General features: G+C 42.5%; 1 protein-coding gene across 2 annotated transcripts in view; it reads right to left on the reverse strand.

Annotated features, from left to right (window-relative positions):
- Positions 1-2447: 2447 nt before the first annotated feature.
- The window catches only part of HDAC11 (histone deacetylase 11), a 41024-nt gene continuing 22900 nt past the window's right edge, over positions 2448-20571 (reverse strand). The window contains exons 4-10 of one of the 2 annotated variants that reach the window (XM_074283673.1): positions 17022-17138; positions 14673-14715; positions 8708-8784; positions 7849-7911; positions 6483-6579; positions 4258-4436; positions 2448-2776 (exon numbers count right to left, since the gene is read on the reverse strand). In XM_074283673.1, coding sequence (XP_074139774.1) covers positions 2609-2776; positions 4258-4436; positions 6483-6579; positions 7849-7911; positions 8708-8784; positions 14673-14715; positions 17022-17138 — 744 coding nt within the window. In that variant the 3' untranslated portion in view covers positions 2448-2608. The remainder of the gene's footprint in view (positions 2777-4257; positions 4437-6482; positions 6580-7848; positions 7912-8707; positions 8785-14672; positions 14716-17021; positions 17139-20571) is intronic. The other variant, XM_074283674.1, reaches the window with a different exon arrangement.

Consider the following 20571-nt stretch of genomic DNA (forward strand, 5'->3'; position numbering starts at 1 on the left):
ACATTTAAATAGTGCTTTCTTGTTTTTCAAAGTGCTTTTTAAATATTATTACTATTTAATTTGCTTCTTGAGACACCCCTGCAAAGTAAGTAGAGCAGGTATTAACCTCATTTGACAGATGAGGAAACTGAGGCTCAAATAGAATTAAGTGCATTACCCAAGGTTACATGGTGAGTTGGTGGAAGAGATTTCCAAATTTCTTGATAGGCAGCAACACCAGAATCTTATTTAAGAACTAGTGTAACCCTCTCTTTTTGCAGATGTTTCTTACCCCAGGATGGGCAGTCTCTCAAATCAAAGCAGGTGCTCTCCTTCATTTAAACAACAGCCATTCACCGGGTAAAGTCATACTTAAAAGCTGCCAAAATCAAGTGCTCAAGGAATTCCCCAGTGAATGGCGATAAGGAGATAGCTTAGAGTACCCTCTCAGGACCAATCTGCCTTCAAATGCCCTCATTTATGTTGAGGGGAGGTCACAGTATCACAAATCTAGAACTTGGATGAATCTCAGAGACCATCTGGCATTTGACAGTTGAGGAAACTGAGGCCCTGGAAAACAGCATGGTTTGTTCAGTTTCATCTTTTCTAGATGCCTCAGTATAATAGCTTCTACATCCCCCTCAAGTAAATATCCATCAAAGACAATAGATTATGGAACCTTGGGCTGCTATGGGTCCTTTCTCTGGATCTCAGTTTCCCCATGTGTAAAATGATTATTCAACTGGATAATATCCAAGGTCCCTTCTAACTCTGGCATTCTATATTCCAAGTTCTCCTCTATCCTGAACTTTCCAAGGTTTTTGATGAAGTCCCAGGTACATGCCCTGTGAGCACATTGGAAAGGAGCCATTTTCCAAGACCCTTTCAGAGGAAACACTTCTCTATCGGTGAGCCTTTTTCCTTCTTAATAGCCAATAAATGTGTCTCTGGTACTCTGGTAAGAAATCAGAGGTCTAGGATTGCCTTAACCTTGAGCTTCTTTCTCATCTGGAGAACACCCAAAGATGAGGCCCTATCCCAGAACCACTTTTTCAGGTCTTTAGAGATATTTTTAGCCATGGTACAAACCCCATAATGCACATTCTTTTCCCCCAAAAAACATTCTCCTCACCTTGGATAGGTGAGAGTATATTGGAGAGTAATGCCTTTACATTCTCTCTCTCCCTCTCTCTCTCTCTCTCTCTCTTTCATCTCTGCTATAGCTAAATACATGAGGCTGGAGAGAGTTTTTACCTTGAGCTTTGTCTAAGACTCTGTTGCCTGCCACTGATCCATTTTAACAGGAAGTCTGTAGGAATCACATTTCAACCTTCTCTTTGGCTCGCTTTGGGCAAAGGAGTCCCCACCCAATGCCCTCACAACTCTCTCTTGATTCAAGAACAAAGTCCCAGCCCAAACAGGTATCCAATGGACAGTTAGAATCTCATGTTAGTCCAGAAAACAAGATGTAAAATCCAGGGGTTCTGAGATTGTGACCAGACCCCATAACTTCAGTTTGCTTTCTCTAGTGTCTGCAATCATGGAAGGGAGCCTTGTCCAAAATGGGAGAGACTGAGATTTTCCAGCTTCTTCTCTACATTGGGAAATACCCCAGTTTTACCCCTTCCTTTCTCAAAAAACAAAACCAAAAGAAAACAAAACCCTAAGAACTCCCAAATCCATTTTATTCTCTTCTTTCATCAGAAGAGTTGATGAGACAAAAAATGAGGGTGGGGAGAAGGAAAAGGAAAAGAGAGATAAGGACAACCAAAGAAGGAAAAATTAAGAAAGAAGGGAGGAAGGAGGCAGGTAAGGGAAATAAAAGGGGAGTGCAGATTGGAGGAAAACAGAAAGAAGAGAGGGAAGGAGATCACTGATAGAAGGGGGCTTTTCCCTACTACCAGTGGTCTCCTAATTCTTGGTTCCCAAGAAGGCTTCACAGGAAATTAGAGCTCTATTTCTTCCTATATCTCACTTTGCCCCTGCCCCTCATGACCTCCACATCTTTCCTCACTACTTACCCATGACTCAGCTGCAAGCCTGATCTTGGACTGTTCCTTCCACATGCCTTTCCTTTATTCCCTCATGTAGTTTCCAAAAATCTAAAATTGGATCTTACCCCACTGTCACTGTCCATTTGAGGATTCTCTGGCAAAGGCCCTGCTCTCTCTCTTATTCTCTCCACCTTCCCTCTCCTCACAATCTTCTCCCTCTCTCCCTAGTCAGCTCATGCAGCAGTCACCTTACCTTCCAGTCTGGGATTTTACCACAGGCCAAGAGACAGAGGGAAAGGAGAAAGTGTAAAGTTGGCAGTCCCTCTGTTCCTCCCCCAGAGACTCAGACAAGATTCAAGCTATCCCCCAGAACAAGATGGAGATCTACGTGGAGACAGATCAGCCAGAACAGGTCCTTCCCCTTCTATTGTCTTTAAAAATGTTAAAAAAAAAAAAATGAATTTTACAGGGCCCTGGCTTCAGATCTGTTGTATTGCAGCTGACCCTGACACCAGTCTCGGGTTAAAGTGTTGCCTGTTGTATCTGATTTTTAGAAAACAAAAATTTTCCGGGAGAGGGATGGCAAAGGCTGCCTGTTAGATGGTCACAGTCATTTACACGGTGCTCTGGGCTCCTCAGACTGCATCAGTATGGTCAATGAGGCCCAAGTTGAACAGGTTGAGGATGGAGTCAGCTATGATCCGTGCTGACTCTTTCTGGTAGCCTCCTGAGGTCACCATGAGGATAGGGATATTGTGCTTTCGGGCAGCCTGGAACACCAGTTCATCCCTCTTCACGATGCCCTGGAAAGGGATGGGTAGGAGAAGTCTGACATTATTTGAGAGAGGGGACTCGACTTAGGAGAAAGATCAGAAAGATTAGAATACTTATTCTGGAAATAGCTGGATTGCAACAAAGGAGAGTCATAAACTGCCCTTCCTTTCCCTCCAAAGACCCTCAAAAATGTATACTCTTTTGAGGTCACAATTGTTTAACTCTGGGTTTATTTTTCTTGTGCAAAAGGAAGTAGTTGGATGAGATGGTACTGAAATTTCTTTGAAATTCTAAGATTTACAGCCATAGGCTCCATAAGAGCACACCCTCCATTCCAAGTGCCTTCAGGGCCCAGGACACTGCCCTTTCCAACATGAAATAACATCACTTCACTCCCCAGTGATCTCCTTGTCAGTAGTGCCCCAGGCCAAATTCTCTTACCTTAGTAATTCCTGCTCTGGGGTCTCCAATACTGATTAGTGGTTGCCTCTGTCACCCACTCCATCTAGGTCCGGATCCAGTCACCTTTCCCTGGATGGCCATCTCTTTTCCAGCCACCATGTTCTCCACCCCCACCCTCTTTCTAATTCTGAAACCATATACAAATCAACTCTATCATTACCCTTATGGAGAGTCAATTTACTTCCTCCCAGCTTCACTCATCATCTCAGTAATCTCCAAGTAAAATGCTTCTCCTGACCTTATGGGTGTCTCTCCCACATAAGAAAGTCAGTCAATAATCAGGCAATCAATCAATTTATTAATGTGCTGGGCATTGTGCTAAGTGTGAGGGATACAAAAAGAGGTGAAAGATAGTGCCTGCTCTCTGGGAAACAAGAAGGAGAAACAACATGTAAATAACTATGTATCTACGAGATGTATACAGTGTAAAGGGAAGATCCTCTCAGAGGGAAAACACTGGCATGGAAGTTGTCTTAGAGAGGCGAAGGCTGCTTAGGATAAGTAAGATTTGAACCAGCTCTTGAAAAAGGGTCAGGGAAAAGCTATTAGACAGAGGGGAAGAGAGGGAACATTTCACTTTGGGGCACTGTCAAGGAAGAGCAAACAGACCAGGGCAGCTGGACTGTCAAATATTTGCAGGGGAGTGATGTGTAAGAAGTTCAAAAAGGTGGCGTTTTCGGGGCCAAACAGCAAGGAATAGGAAGTCACTGGAGTTTACTGAGGACAATCTCTTTCACAGCTGAGGGGAGGAGAGCATGGACCGTGGTGGAAGGACGTAAGTTCTCTGAGGGAAGTGAGTGTTTTTACTTTTGTATTTGTATTCTCACCATTCAGTACAATGAACAGCATATTAAATGTTTCACAAATGCTTCATTCATTCATTCATTCATTCCTCCCTCCATATCAGTAAGGTCTTCTTTAAAGGTAATGCAGAATGCCCCACTGTTACTTTAAATCAGTTATTTGGTCCTAATCCTAAGGGGAAATATGACTGCTTTTCAGAGACCTCTGAAACCTTCTGGACTAAGCCCTGAGGGCTGGGACTCACCCTGGCAGAAACCGAGAGTCCTCCCAGAGGGTCACCCTCCAGGACGTCTGTGCCCGCATTGTAGATCACCACATCAGGCCTGTGCTCTTTCAGCGCCTCTTCCACGTGTTGAGACACCTTCTGCAGGTACTCTCTGTCTCCTGTTCCCCACTCTAGCTCAATCTTCCGTTTGATGGCACCTAAAAATCAGGGACAGCTAAGAGAAGCTTTAGCAGAGGCCGGGACTGCATGTGGTTAACACAATCATCTCTGCAAGGTAGACCAGGGGCTTGCTGACCAGTTTCATCCCACTGGCAGCAAAATGTCAAGGTAGCAAAGATGTGCCTCTGGCACCTTTTCCTCCCCACCTCAACTCCAGGTGCCCTTGCATCCTTTCCTTGCACCTCCACTCAGCAAAACTTTCCTGTCTGATCACCCATCCCCTTGGGGCGCTGCCTTTTGATAGAGGAAAGGAAGGGAGGGGGTGCCCCAAAAAGGCACCAAGAAGCCAGAAGGAGTAGTACAACACAAAGAGAACTGGGTTTGTATCTAAAGGTGGGGACTCAGCTTGGCCATTTAAGCACTTTTCAGGGCCTTAGTTTCCTTCTCTTTAAAATGAGGGACTGTGGGGGCAGCTGGGTGGCGCAGTGGATGGAGCAACAGCCTTGAATTCAGGAGGACCCGAGTTCAAATCTGGTCTCAGACACTTAACACTTCCTAGCTGTGTGACCCTGGGCAAGTCACTTAACTCCAGCCTCAGGAAAATAGATAGATAGATAGATAGATAGATAGATAGATAGATAGATAGATAGATAGATAGATAGATAAAGTGAGGGACTGGATAATCTCTAAGGTTTCTCCTAGACCTGATATATACTGTGTGTCGAAAGCAGCAGGTAAAATAGGAAGGGAATAAGCATTTATATAGCACCTACTTTGTGCCAGGTTCTGTGCAAAATACTTTTTACAAATTGGATCTCATTTGTTCTTCACAACAACCCTGGAGAGATAGATGCTATTATAATCCCCATTTTACAGTTGGATAAACTTAGACAAGTAGAGGATGTGTCATACAACTGAGAAGCATGAGGTCACATTTGAAGTTAGGTATTCCTGACCCAAGGCACGGCACTTTAGCCATTGTGCCATCAGCTGCCCAAGCAGGGGGAGAGGCAGCTTAGTGGAATGGATAGTGTAGATTTGGGAGTCAGGAAATTTGGCTTCAAATCCATCCTCACTTATTGTGGTTCTGGACAAGGCACTCAACCTTGTTGCCTCAGGTTCCTCATATGTAAAATGAAGCTAATCAGAGCAAGTACCTCAGAGAGCTGCTATAAAGATCAATAATATATGCAGCGGAAGTGTGCCAGAAAGAACACTGGATTTTAAATCAGAGGACCCAGGTTCCAATATCAGCTCTGCTATTTACTACCATGTGATACTGAGCAAGTCTCTTCTCCCTCCGGGCACATCTATAAAGTGAGGCGAGTGAACAAAAGGATTTCTATGGTCCTTCCCAACTCCAGATCCTATATTCTCATAGATGGTAAACCTATACCCATCTGAGCTGTATCAGCTGGAATTGCTCCCACTTCACAGTCCCAAAAGAAAGTCCTACTCAGCATAAGGAGGAGGAGAGGCGATGATGCCTCTTCCCATCAGGGAGTCGGGAAATGCCATAAAAGATCCAAAAACTAAGGCTTTAAAGCCTAAGATGTAAATATCTACTGCTTCCCTACAATATGCTCACATGTAAATAAAAAGGGAATGATCCAGAGCAGGGGATGGGAAAAAGATTTTCTTCTGAGATGTAGCGACAATGAAGCGGCAAGTACACTTCCTGCCTCCCAAATTCCCAGATGGGACTTAAGATATATTCTCCCACAGAAACAATGAGAAGCTCTAATAGCAACAGTCAAGTATTTCATTTATAGTGGGACTAGATGTCTCTAGGGGATCAGGTGGGGACCTGAATAGCCCCTCCATCGTTATTCCCATGGGAAAATGAACTCAGAGTTCCAAACAACTGGCCTACAAATGACCTTTCACACCCCAACCCAGTTGGGTACATGTGTTTGTGGGAGCATAGGGGAGAGGGTGCCTGTGCACTCGTTTTTATGAATTTTAAAAATATACATTGGTCTTTTTTCCCAACCATACTTTGATATTGCTACCTTATGCCAGTACCACAGCGCCTCATCCACAAAGAAATCACACTCCAGGACTCAACAATTTAGCGGACTTACGTTTAGCAAAACTATCTCCTGGATAAATGTTGCGATTATAGATATCCATGATGTACACCCGACTGTCGTCCATGAAATCCCTCTCGTGGCCATTCCCCTAGGGGAAAACACACCACTAGTGATCTTCTGGAAGACCATGTCAACAAGTCAGCAATGCCAAGGCCAAAATGGAGAATACCAAAACGTACAGTGTCAGCCTTCTAGGTTTGTTGTGAGAATCAGATGAAAAAATGGGCATACCCAAGGAAATACTAAAGAAGGGAAAGGGACCTGTATCTGCCAAAATGTTTGTGGCAGCCCTTTTTGTTGTAGCTAGAAACTGGAAGATGAATGGATGTCCATCAGTTGGAGAATGGTTGGGTAAATTATGGTATATGAAGGTTATGGAATATTATTGTTCTGTAAGAAATGACCAGCAGGAGGAATACAGAGAGGCCTGGAGAGACTTACATCAACTGATGCTGAGTGAAAGGAGCAGAACCAGAAGATCACTGTACACTTCAACAACAATACTGTATGAGGATGTATGCTGATGGAAGTGGAAATCTTCAACATAAAGAAGAGCCAACTCACTTCCAGTTGATCAATGATGGACAGAGGTAGCTACACCCAGAGAAGAAACACTGGGAAGTGAATGTAAACTGAGAGCATTGGTTTTTTTTGTTTTGTTTTGTTTTGTTTCTCTTCCCAGATTATTTTTTTACCTTGTGAATACAATCCTTCCTTTGCAACAACAACAAAAAAAAAAAAGAAAAGAAAAGAAAAAATGGGTATAAAGTACCTCACAAACGCTAAAGTTCTGTTCAAAGAGGAGCAGCCATCACCATCATTGTTATCATATCATTATTATTATGTATAGGGATGGGGGCTGCAATTTCATTGGCATAGGGCAAAATTTCTTAAAACCCTCACATGGGGTCATGTAACTGAATGCAGGGGACATGAACTTATGATTTATTATTCATAAATGTTTAATTTATATTCCTATTTTATACACCTGGGGCTGTGAAAGATTTCTTGGTTGCGAGTAGAAAAAGTTTAAGAAGCCCCGGCATAGGGCATGAGCAGGTACTTGCAATCCAGCACCGCCCTTGCTTGTTGTCAGAAGGGAACGCCACACTTGGATGTAGATGGTGACCAAAGATGGTGAGCCCAAGCCTTTCTCCGGCTCTCCCTATGACATTCGGCAATGTCTCATCCCTGGATAACCCGATGCCTTCTGACACTGTGTAGGTGTGTGGACAGGAGTGTGTTTGTGTGGAAGTTGTACTCTCCTGATAGTGCATGTTGATGGGGAGAAAGGATCATGGGAAAGCATGAACTGTGGAGACAGGACACTGATACCCACGTGGGATAGGGCACCCACCTGGTGTGCATCCAGGTCAATAATGGTGGCTTTTGAGACTCCTTCCACTCGTTCAAATAGAAACTGCCAGGACAGAGGAGGGAGAGAAAGGGTAAGCAGAGAAATAAAACATTCACCAGGCAAATAACTGAGTAGATGATCATTTAAAATCCCCAGTAGTTTAGGGAAAGCTCTGGGCATTACATCCTTGACCTTATAAGATTCTTACCTAAGAACTGAATGGCCAACACTTTCAGTGAGATGTTCAATCTGCCAGTGGCTTTCCTTTGGAGGCTTTGAGAGGGCATTTGGGGAAAAGACCCTCTACTAATAATTCATTGACAGAATTCAAATCTGAATGTTTCAAAGCCTTGTGTTCATAGAGGGTGCTATATACATACCAGCTACTATTATTATTTTCCCTTCTAGCCTAGAACCTAGTGAAGACTCAGATCCAAAATTTTGGCTTTCATCAGCTTCCAGCTATACACAGCATAACAATGAGAGTACTTTTTAACCAAAGGCATGTTCTCTATCTCACAAGTTATGATTAAATCCAGAGTTTCAAAGAATTAAGAGGAGTTCATTCTTTCTAGACTTTTTTTTTGAGGGGGGGGAAGGTCAGATTTGCCTTATAGCCTCTTTCCTGTGTCTTTATCTCTTCTTGAGAATGCACTCCTGCCTCCTCTAAGCCAGTTTAAATCCAACACTTCCCAAGGCCTCAGCGAACTGATGCTGGCTCAACTACTATGTTCTCTAGGCCTATTTCAATCACTGTTGGATAAAATGCTTTTAAGGTCCCTTTAGTTCTAAGCCTTCTGATCCAGATAGTCCCCTTCCCTGTGGCTTTCATTGAAAAGCATCGTCTCCACAATCTTACCTTGATAGAGAGTGAAATATCAGCATAGGCACAAAATCCCCCTCCCCTGTCACTGGAGCAGTGATGGAACCCACCACCTGCAGGGAAAAAACCCATCACTTAATTGGTGGTTCTCTTTGGTGCCCTTGTTCCCTGCTGCCAGAAAACATCCCTCCCTCTCCTACCAGCTCTAACTCCCTAGTACCTCAGTTTCAGATAAGGGTCCTAGGAAAGGAGTAAAGGCTTTTCTAGTTACACTCTTGCAGTATTCTCATCCCTTTTCAAGATCCTCTCCTCTCTAAATGGCACTGGCAAGTTCCATTGACTGATCTTCCATGAAATGAATGATCCATGCAGAAGAAAACTTGAATACGGTCAGGGCAAATAGACCTCTCATAACCTGGTTTCCCTAAGTTATCTCAACAGTCAGTCAATAAGCATTGATTAGGCACCTGCTGTGTTCCAGACACTCTGGCGAGCATTGAGGTCACAAAGAAAAGCAAAAGAAAAGCTCTCAAGGAGTCACATTCAAAGTGAGGTGAGATAAATGCAAAACTATGTACTATGTACAAGCAAGACACAGAGATACAGACATGGATATATGACTATATGCATATGTGTACATGTATATGTGTGTTGTGTATATGTATATGTGTGCACAGTACAAATGGAAGGAATGTCAAAGGAAGAGAAGGCATTAAGCAGTGGCTAGGGATGGGGGGAATCCTCACTTCTGGCTGTTCTCCACTGCAGACTACCCCATCCAGAACAGCCATTCTCCTTATTCCATCTTTTCTACCTCTAGCCCTTTTGCACACTATTCCTCACTTGTTCTATCCCCAAGTGACTATTCATAACATTTATTTCTAATTTCACATATAATAAAGTATTAGAGTTGGCGGGCAGGAGAATTTATTAAAAGCAAGAAGGAGCCTTACAAACTACCTAGTCCAACCTCTTCCCATTACAAATCAGTAACGTGATAAAGGATGATGACCCACCAGGTCACATAGTCATTCACATGCTTCCCACTCTTCAAAGCCCAGCTCCAGCAGTGCTTTCTGCAAGAGGCATTTTCTGACTACTCCAGCACCCACCGAGCTCTCTCTTCCTTTACTCCCCATCGCATTCATAGCCTATACCTTGTGATCCAGCACTGGCGTTGTCTGTGGATCTTACCAGTCTGACAGACAAGCTCTTCAAAGGCAGGGTTTATGGCCTCTCCAGTCCCCATGATGCAGGCGAACAAAAGGTTGAGTATCCAGCAAGTGCTCCCCAAACACTTGCTTACATACCATTCTTTCTATGACTGGGCCCCTTTACACATTCTACAATCTGGGCAAATTGTCCTTGCTGATGCTACTCAAACGGGACACTCCTGCTGCCATCGTCTCCCCACTCCCATATCCTTGCCTTTGCACTAGCTTTCCTACAAACCTGAAATGTCCTTCTATCTCATCAACACCTCTTGGAATCTCTAGCTGCCAAATGAATTCCAAGATTCAATGTAAGATATCCCAAATGAAACCTTTCTTTATCCCACCTATTTCTCATGGCTTCTTCACCAAATGCACCTTTTATCTATTTTTGTCTGAGCCTATATATATAAATGCTGTGGATTGGAAGTTCCATAAGAGAAGGGGCTGTCTTGTCTTTGCCTTTGGATTCTTAGATCCACAGTATCTAATGCAATATCCAGCACATAGTAGGTACTTAAGAAATGTTGGTTGAGTAACTAATGAGGCAGCACTTGATATAATTGGAGTAGAAGGGCCAGGAGACATCTTGGCATCTGGGGGTAAAAGGATTTCCTCATGCCTGAATCCTCCACCCAATCACCGTGACAAGGATGGAGGAGAAGGATTCTCACTCAAGCACCGCTGCTGTGAATCCCAGATTTCAAGTTTGCAGCCCAAGCTCTCGGTACCTAATCAGGTCAATAATGGGCAGACAAAGTGCACCCTCTGGTGGTCTCACTGATCTACAGCAGCACTGCAAGCCATTTAGTTTAGAGGGGAGCTTGTGCAAGCACAGGAGACCAGAGTCACCTTCACTTCCTAACTTTCTGTCCAAGGCCAGAATAAAAGAATCAAACCAACCAAAATCTCCATTCCTCCCCATCTCCCTTTTTCCCAGTGCAAATGATAACAATAATAATAACTTCATATTTATATGTTTACATAAATATACACATATTTATATGGTGCTTCACATTTACAAAGAGCAGTCAGTGAAGACTCAAACACTGTGGAAACATTCACTTTACCTCTCTCTAAACCTCAGTTTCTACACCTGTAAAACGGTAATATCTGCATCACCTAACTCACAGGAGTGCTCTATGGAAACTCCATAGAAGTACTGTAAGTCCAGTACATGTACTGGAAAAACTCCAGTAAACAGCTACATAAATTGAGCTCATTAGTAGTAGAAGTAGTAATATTCAAGATAACAAAAGACAACCTATTGGGTCTTGATTTTAATTACTGAATAATAGGATGAATCATCATCAGAAATCCCCCTACACACACCTTGAGGGGGATAGCAAAAATATATCCAGTCAACCTGCCAAGATTTTAAAATATTGTTACATCTGACACTGTGGCCCCACTTGGTTTTCTTGGCAAACATAACTGAAGCGGTTTGCCATCTCCTTCTCCGGCTCATTTTACAGATGAGGAAACTGAGGCCAACAGGATTAAATGATTAGTGAGTATCTGATTTTTAAAAGTACCAATGTGGGGGCGATAAAAGGGAAGGGGAAAAAGGCTTATGAATATTTCACAACGAGGCATTCATGAAGCACTTACTCAGTATTACTGTTTGAAGTGTAAATGTAGAAAAGACACTGACTGGAAATCAGAAATGTGAGGTGCAACTCATTATCTTCTACTTGCTTCCTGCGTGACCCTTGGCTAAGAGATGAAGCATCCATCTCTCTCGATCCTAGCTTCCAAATCTATAAATGAGGGGATGGACTAGTTGCTCCATAAGATCCAGGTCTAAACCCCATACACAAAGCCAGACATTGGAGAACTGGTTTAGTGGATAGAGGGCTGAATTTGGACTCGAGAAGCCCTGAGTCCCAAACCTGCCTCACCTATTAGCTATAGTGATTTTGGGAAAGTCATTTAACTTCTCTCGGGGTTCAATGACCTTATATATAATGAATACTGGGAAAATGAATCAAACAAGAAAATATGTAAAGCACTTTTCAATCCTTAAAATGTTGTATCAATGCTATTTTTATTATATTAATAACCTCAAACTCTATTGCAGTGCTACCATATTAAAGTTAGCTCTGAACTCTCTATATATTTTTTAAATACTGTATTCTTTTCTCACTTGTTAAAAATGTGGTATAGTAAAAAGCTCTTTATTACCCTAAAATGTGTTATTCTAGTGACTGACCCAAGGTAGACCAAAGAGGAGGTGCCAATAGTTTTGGATGGAAAGTGCCATCCATATCCAGAAAGAGAACTATGGAGACCAAAAGTGGATCAAAGCATGTGATTTTTTTGTTGTTTGTTTGCTTGGTTTTTTTTCTTTCTCAGTTTTCCCCCCTTTGATCTGCTTTTTTTTTGCCCAAAATGACAAATATGGAAATGTTGAGACGAATTAAACATGCTTAGCCTGTATCAGAATGCTTGCTGTCTTGGGGAGGAGGTTAGGGAGGAAGGGAGGGAGAAAAATTTGGAACACAAAGTTTTGCAAAGGTGAATGTTGAAAACTATCTTTGCACAATATTTGGAACAATAAAATACTATTTTAAAAAACCGGAATAAAGAAGAGGTATCTCTCCTGGACATAAAGACAGAGAGAAGTTGATAACAGTAATCATATGGGGAAATCCTCCCAACCTTGCAGGGAGCCTCAAGAAACAACCCAGAAATGTGGTTAGGATTTAATCCTCTCCAAGGTCTTGTTTCCTGCTGATGACAACAGAGTCTTCCCCAAATATAGTTCCAGTAGATAAGAAAGCTCTAAAGGACACACTCTCAAGATATGATATTAATTAGTTAGCTTAGCCTGACCCCACAATTCATCTTCTCTGCCTGCTTATGCAACCTGATGAATTCTTGCCAGAGCCACAGTTCAACCTGAATGTTCAAATAAGAAAGAAGCAGCAGTTTCAGGCTCCTCAAGAAGGAAATTTCAAATAAGTCAGTGACAATAGATGAGTACGGCTTCCCTGTGGTGAAGAGCTGACCTTAAAACAAGAGGCCAGTCCAAGCTCCAGTCCAGATCACCAGAGCTGCTGCTGGCTTTGCAAGCTGGAATGATGGCCTTCATTGGAGAGAGACTGCAGCTGATGACAAGGGCAGGCTCCTCTGTGACAGCTGCTACCAAGAGCACTCACGTACGTGTGCATCCTTGGCAACCGCTGCATCATTCGCCCCTCTGGAGTTAGTGTGCTTTCCCCTCGTCCCTTAAGTCTCTGCTACTCTTCCAGAAGTCAGACAATTATTAAGTATTTAAGTGGTTACTTAATATGCCAGGCAACATACTAATAAGCATTGTACAGACATGAAAATAACTATTTACATATTAGATATATTGTGTAAATGGAAGGTCATGTTAGAAGGAAGACATGAGGGAAGAGATGAAGGCTGGGAAAGACTCCTACAATTTGAATGAAGTGAGGAACTAGAGGTGGCATGGGGGGCAGGCAATGAAAAGGCATGGGGTCATACCTACATTAGATCTATGTAGCTGAACTATTCAGTATGTGGAGAGGAAGGTATGAGAAGACTGAAGGACAAGAGGGGTCCAGGTTGTGAAGGGGATTAAAAGTCAAATTTTATATTTACATTTTATATTTGAATCTAGAAGTAATAGGGAACCACATGAGTTTATTGAGAGGGAGCAGAGAAAAGGTAACATGGTCAAACCACTTTAGGAAAATCACTTGGCAGCCAAGGGAAGAATGGATTAGAGAGAAACCGGACTTCGCGCAGAGAGGGCGAGCAGCAGGCTGCTGTAACTATTATAAGGGCTCAGCCAGGAGAGAGTGGAGGCCTGCAGCTGACGAGAAGGGGACATACACAGAGGTGTTGTGAGGGTGGAAATGAAGAGCTGAGTGTGAGTGAGGGGAAGAGGATGATATTGAGGACCCTTGATAAAACAGGAGGGGCTTTAGAAGACTGGAGAATATTGTGGTTTCAGATCTGGGAAGGAGAGAGTTTCATCCTTCTCCACCTGTTGTGTGGCCATGGCTTGTGTGTGTGTGTCCTCCTACCTAACAGAATGCATAATCTAGGATGATCCTAGCTCCAGAAAGCTTTTAAGAAATGACAGTAAGAGGAGGCCTTCTAGATTTCATGACAAACTAATGGGGGAAGAGACCTTTGGGCACAGGGATCTTATTGGGCCCCACAAATTATACGTAGGTGGTGGCTCATTCCTCCCACATATGAAGCCAAGCCTAGTGGCAAGAGTTATCCATGAGCATTTGGGGAACAATACTATTTATGGGAAAGAAGCCTAGGCCAGAATCAGAGGGCTCCAGTTTGATTCCTGGGTCTGTGTGACCTTACCTCTCTGGACCTGTAAACTATACTCCCTGAGTACCTGTAAACTCCCCTAGTACTGGGATTTTGCAAAGGGACCACTCCAATAAAAGCTCCAAACTGTAACCTCTCTAGAGTCCTGAAAGTCAACTGACTGAAGGAGAGACAGGGACACACATACTACTCTCTCTCTCTCTCTCTCTCTCTCTCTCTCTCTCTCTCTCTCTCTCTCTCTCTCTCTCTCTGTCTCTCTGTCTCTCTCTCTCTCTCTCTCTCTCTCTCTCTCTCTCTCTCTCTCTCTCTCTATATATATATATATATATATATATATATATATATCCTTCTTCTCTTTCTTTCTCTCTCTCTCTATCTCCCTCTTTCTTCTCTCTCTCTCTCTCATACACACACACACACACACACACACACACACACACACACACACACCCAGAGTCCCACAACGAATTCCCTGTTGTACTTACCTATATTGATGGCCCATCCTCGTTCAACAGCCAGTTTCCCAGCCTTTAGGAAGAAGCACAAAGAAAGAATGAATATCAAGACATTTTACACCAAGTCTGCAGGCGCTTCTCCTCCTTTACCCAACAATCCAGAAATGGCAATACTCTAGGCCTCCTGGGCAACATTCTTGGCCCATTGGTCAGAGAGCAATGGTGCACAAAGAGGGGAGGTCTAAAAGGAGCTCTGGATTGGGTGTCATAACACCTAGTTTCTAAACCCAGCTACTGATTAGCTATGAGTTGGGGGCAAATCAGTTTTGCTCTTATTAGCCTCCTTTCTTTGTCTTGTTTTGCCTTCCTTACAGGATTACTGTGAAGAAAGCTCTTTGAAAGCCATGAACCCCTAACATGATGGTAAATTATTATAATATTTTAAGGGAGAGATGGAGGAAAGGAACAGAAGACCGGCCATAGAAAGAAGCCACCATTGTTCATTCCAAATCCTTCAAAGAGAGAGAAATGACTACTCATTAGTATCTGCCTCTATTGGGAACTACTTTGTTCTCCACTTCCCTTAGGATAAATCTACTGAATTTACCTAATCCTGAAAACTATGTAACCCTTTTCTGATTTAGTTAAATGGATATTAATTGAAGACCTATTAGTACAAGTCCTGGGCAGATAGCACAACAGACAAAGAGCTATAAAACATAGTCCCAACCCAAACAGGGATTGCAGACTAGTAGAGAGAAATAAGGCATCTTATCTTTGCTGAACCAACTGGGTGACCTTTGGAAATCATGCTATCCCATCTATGATTCTCATGAAAAATGGGAATACCTAATCCATGGGAGGTTGTGTGGGTCAGTGGAAGAATATCAAACCTGCACTCACATCCTGGCTCTTACACTTATTTCATGTATAAACTTGGGGAAAACATGTGACTTCTCCGAGAATGTGTAAAAGAAGGAGATTGGACTGGATGAACTCACAGGTCTTCCCAGCTCAAAAATCTATGATCCTGCAACTTATCCCACAGGGCTGTTGGGAAGTTTATATGAGATCATATAAATGAAAAGAATTTGCTTCCCTTTTAAGGAAATTGTTAGTATTAGAATTATCCTGATTAATCAGTCTGTGCTATATAAGCATGTTTAACTTGTATTCCCTAATTATAACTTGTACATTTACTTTATCTCCCCTCTAAGTTTTTTGAGAATAAGCAATGTGTCTTCCCCTGAACATAAAGCTGAGGAGGGAGTAGATGTTCAACAAGTGCTTGACAAATCCATCTAGCCCAAAAGGAACACACACCTTTCCAGGTATCCAAAACACTTTCTGCGATGGCCACAGACTCAGAGATAGAAGAGAACCATCCATATCCAGAATCTCACAATTCTAGAATCTCTAGACCAGAAAGGCTTACAGGCTCACAAATATAGACTGCAAAGGACCTCAAAGGCCATTTGGTTTTATTTCTATTATAGGTAAGGAAACTGAGACTAAGAGGTTCAGAGATTTGCCCAGATTCACAGAGGTGACTCCCCAGTGTCAGAGGGGAGATATGATCCTAGGTTCTCTGACTGCAGAGACTTTCCAGTGTACCACAGCTGGTCATCTAATCTAATCCAGCCTACAGCAGGATTCCTATCACATCTCTCTCACAGCTTGTTCTTCAGCCTACTGTGGAAGAGACCTCCAGAGACAAGGAACTCATTACCTTCTGAGGCCCATTCAACTTTAGTTTAGACAACGGGTTTTTGGCTCTCCTCTTCCACATAAAAAGGTAATTAGTATGGTCATTTATTCCTTAAGGAGCTTCCAGGTTCTAATACTTTCGAAATTCTAGTTCAGTGGTCCTCAAACTGTTTAAAGAGGGGGCCAGTTCCCTGTCCCTCAGACTGTTGGAGGGCCGGACTGTAGTAAAAACAAACTTCACACTCTGTCTCTGCCTCTCAGCCCATTTTCCATAACCTGGGGGGCGCCTAAGTGTCCTCAGCAGCTGCATCTGGCCGGCAGGCCGTAGTTTGACAACTCCTGTTCTAGTTGTTTCCTGTTGGGTATCTACCTTTCTTCTCAATGGGCCAAAAATGATGTCACACAGCTGCTCAGACCTGCTGATACAGCACAGCAGGAACTCATCTGCTTGCCTTCATGCCTCATGGACAAATGGTTCAAGACTTCACCCAGACATTGGGAAAACAAGGGATCTGTGCTTTGGTCCCAAGTAGCCCAAGAGCTGAAAGTAAAAGGGAAGATCAGGTGACATCTGCCTCTTCTTTCTAGCACCATCTTCCTCCTCATCACTGAGCCCCTAGTCAACACCACTACCACCTATGAGAAGGCAGAAAGAGCACAGGTTGATCTTACCATAATGGTTCCTCCTGTCTGGGTCCTTAGCGGCCTAAGAACATGTCTCTGCACCAGGAAATTAGGAAGACAGATGACTGGTGGAATCTCCGTGATGGTTGCCACTACAAAGGACCACTGGAGAAAGAGACAGAAACAAGGAGCATGCTCAGTGCTTGATGAATGCTTAAAGACTGTGAGCTAATTTCTCCCCAGATTCAGGCTAGTGAGGAAGGAGTTCTGCTGTCTGCCAAAAGATGGTTTACAACAGCAGTGCTCCACATGGGCATAAATGAAAACTGAATTTTTATAAAATGAACTTCCGAATGCTTTGGAAGAACTGGCTATGTAAAGATGTCACATCCAGAATGTTTACTTAGCAAGTTGGATGGTTCCTTTGGGGATAAAAATAATGGCTTCCCTCCCTTCAATTTACCTGATTTGTAACTGCTGATTTGACATGGCAGAATACTCTAAAGTGAGTTCTACCCACTCTCCCGAGGCTCTGAGGTTCCATCTAGATGTACCCCTAAGGTTCTGGACTAGTTACAAAAACTTTCCAAATGGCCTCACTCCCATGAAATAGTATCATGAATACAGAGCTAGATGGGTCCTTCAAAGATCATTGAACCTAACTCCCTCATTTGACAAATGAAAAAACTGAGACCCTAAGAATTTCAGCATCACAGAGACAGCACATATCAGAACCAGTATTTAAACTTGACTCTCTTCCAAATTTATATCCCTCATCCCAAAACAATGTTTTCCCTTACAAATTTTCCTCCTAGGAAATAGCAAAGCGCAGGAAGTGAGGTAAGAGGGTTGCCCATTATGAGGGAAAGGAGATGATAGATCAACTATTTCCATGTAGAAATGCATTTCCAATATTCACCAAATGACCTCTGGGTGCCTGGATCAGGCCAAGGCTTTGCTCTGAGATGAGAGGAGCCCACTCTTCTGATGCTACAGCATTTATATAGATTTTAAAGCAGAAGATTTAGAGTGGGTATGGATCTTCAGGAGTCTTTGAATTCAAGTCCCTCATTTCACTGGGAAGGAAAGTGGGTCTTTGAGGAGTGGGGAGGGAGTATATTCTCTTCCCATACAAATAACAATGACCCAGAAAGACACAATTTTTTCCAGGTGTTGGATTGGATGGGATTGTCAGGGATTGATCGGACTCAAGAATAAGTAGATTGTTTAGGTCACTCAAGGGCATCAGAGCTGATAATATGTTCAAGACACACACACACACACACACACACACACACACACACACACACACACAATCCAAAACTGATATTACACTCCATCTAAGACTAGCCAGTTACATTAGCTTAACTTCAAAACAGACAAACAAACAAAAACAAAAAGCTCAGATCCTTTAAAAATATTAATTGTTAGCTTACATCACTGCCTCGTTACAGAACTTCTGGGACAAGGTCCATAAGAGAAGCCATACGTTCTCTCCCAGGATCCAATCCCACATTTCTAACTGCCTGCCAGAGATCTTCACTGAGGAGTACCACTTGTACTTCAGATTCATCAGGTCCAAAACCAAGTTCTTCATGTACTCCCTCAAATCTGTTTTTCTTCCTGACTTTCCTATTTTTCTAGATGGGATCTCTAACTTTCCAGCCTCTGTCTCTGGGAATTATCTTTTATTCTTGACTTTTCACATCTAATCATGGCCAAATGCTAAAAATTACATTTTCACAACATCCCTTATGATGATGCTTGTTCCCTGCTCCCATCTCAGTTCAAGTTGTCATTACTTCTCACTTAGATAACTACAGTAGCTTCCTAATCTTGTTTTCCCTATTCCAATCTCTTCCTTTGCAATGTTTTGACTCTCACTACCTACACTCCCAACCTATATGACCTCAGGAAAGTTACTGAAGTCACTGGGTGTGTTTCCTGGTATAAAATGAGGGTGCTGGATATCAGATAACCTTCAAGGTAGCTCTAGGGGAGACAGCACTGGGCCTAGAATCAGGAAGACCAGGATTCAGATCTAGCATAGACACTGCCACAGGTTATTTATCCAAGAAAATCAGGAGAAAGATGAACACAACCAGTCCTGGGCACCCAACTTAGGATCCCCCATCCTGTAACATTATCATGAAGAATTTATAGAAAGGAAGAGGTAAGGATCCATAATTACTTTAACCCTTCAGAAAGACCTGGACATCATCACAGTGAGCACTCCCTTCGCTAACACAAGAAGTGCAACTACTCCATATGCTATAAGACAGTTTTCAGGAATTGTTGTGGTCAAAAACAAATCATCATGGTGGTGGATCTTCTGGTGATGAGCCTCTCAACATCGCATTAGGCTGATCCCATCAACAATCACATTTGATTACCAGGGCTGTCCTCTGAACCTTTCCAACGTAGTGGACCTACCAGAGCATTCTTTATGTCAACATATCCTTCTAAAGTTCAAGGTCATCTTTATGTCAAGACAAAGTACCAGGAGGAAGACTGGAGCAGAAGAACTTGGGGTATTTCAGAAATAGTCATCTCCCTTCTCCATGTCTCAGCTTCCTCTTCTCTAGGATAAAGAAGTTGAGATAATATCAGGTGTAAGGCACCCTCCAGCTCTAAATCTAGGCTCCTGAAGTATGGACACTTGTAGTCCCTATCATTAATGAAACAGGAAGAGGAGAGTTTCATTTGATAATGGATAAAAGATGTATTTTACTCAAAAGATCACAGGATTTAAAACTAGAAAAGGAATAAGGAGATCTTCCTCGTGTAAAGATGAGGTGGAGGTCCAAAAGGTTAAATTTCAGCCTCAGGTGACACAGCTCAGATCCAGGACCCCATTCCAAGTCCTCTCCCTCCCATAGCCACTATCCAGAGCTCTTTGAGCACTATCTATGAAGAGAGGGCATGATTGAAGTCTTGCCAATCCTCCAACACATACCTGGAGAGTAAAGATGAACTTAAGAATCATGTAATGTCAGAATTAAAATAGATCCTAGGATTGAATAAGAAAGTGAGGGTCAGAGAACTTAAATAACTTAGACTGCATAGTGAAGGAGCCTGTAGTAGGGTCCCCCTTCTCTTGGCCCTCTTTTTATTTATTTATTTATTTATTTATTTATTTACTTATTTATTTATTTATTTTATAATTATAAATTTTTTGACAGTATATATACATGAGTAATTTTTATAATATTATCCCTTGTATTCATTTTTCCAAATTATCCCCCCCTCCCTCTACTCTCTCCCCTTGATGACAGACAATCCCATACATTTTACATGTGTTACAATATAACCTAGATACAATATATGTGTGTAAATACCATTTTCTTGTTGCACATTAAGTATTGGCTTCCGAAGGTATAAGTAACCTGGGTAGATAGACAGTAGTGCTAACAATTTACATTCACTTCCCAGTGTTCCTTCTCTGGGTGTAGTTATTTCTGTCCATCATTGATCAACTGGAAGTGATTTGGCTCTTCTTTATGTTGAAGATTTCCACTTCCATCAGAATACATCCTCATACAGTATTGTTGTTGAAGTGTACAGTGATCTTCTAGTTCTGCTCGTTTCACTCAGCATC

Source organism: Sminthopsis crassicaudata, chromosome 1 (assembly GCF_048593235.1).
Source record: "Sminthopsis crassicaudata isolate SCR6 chromosome 1, ASM4859323v1, whole genome shotgun sequence".
NCBI lineage: Eukaryota > Metazoa > Chordata > Mammalia > Dasyuromorphia > Dasyuridae > Sminthopsis > Sminthopsis crassicaudata.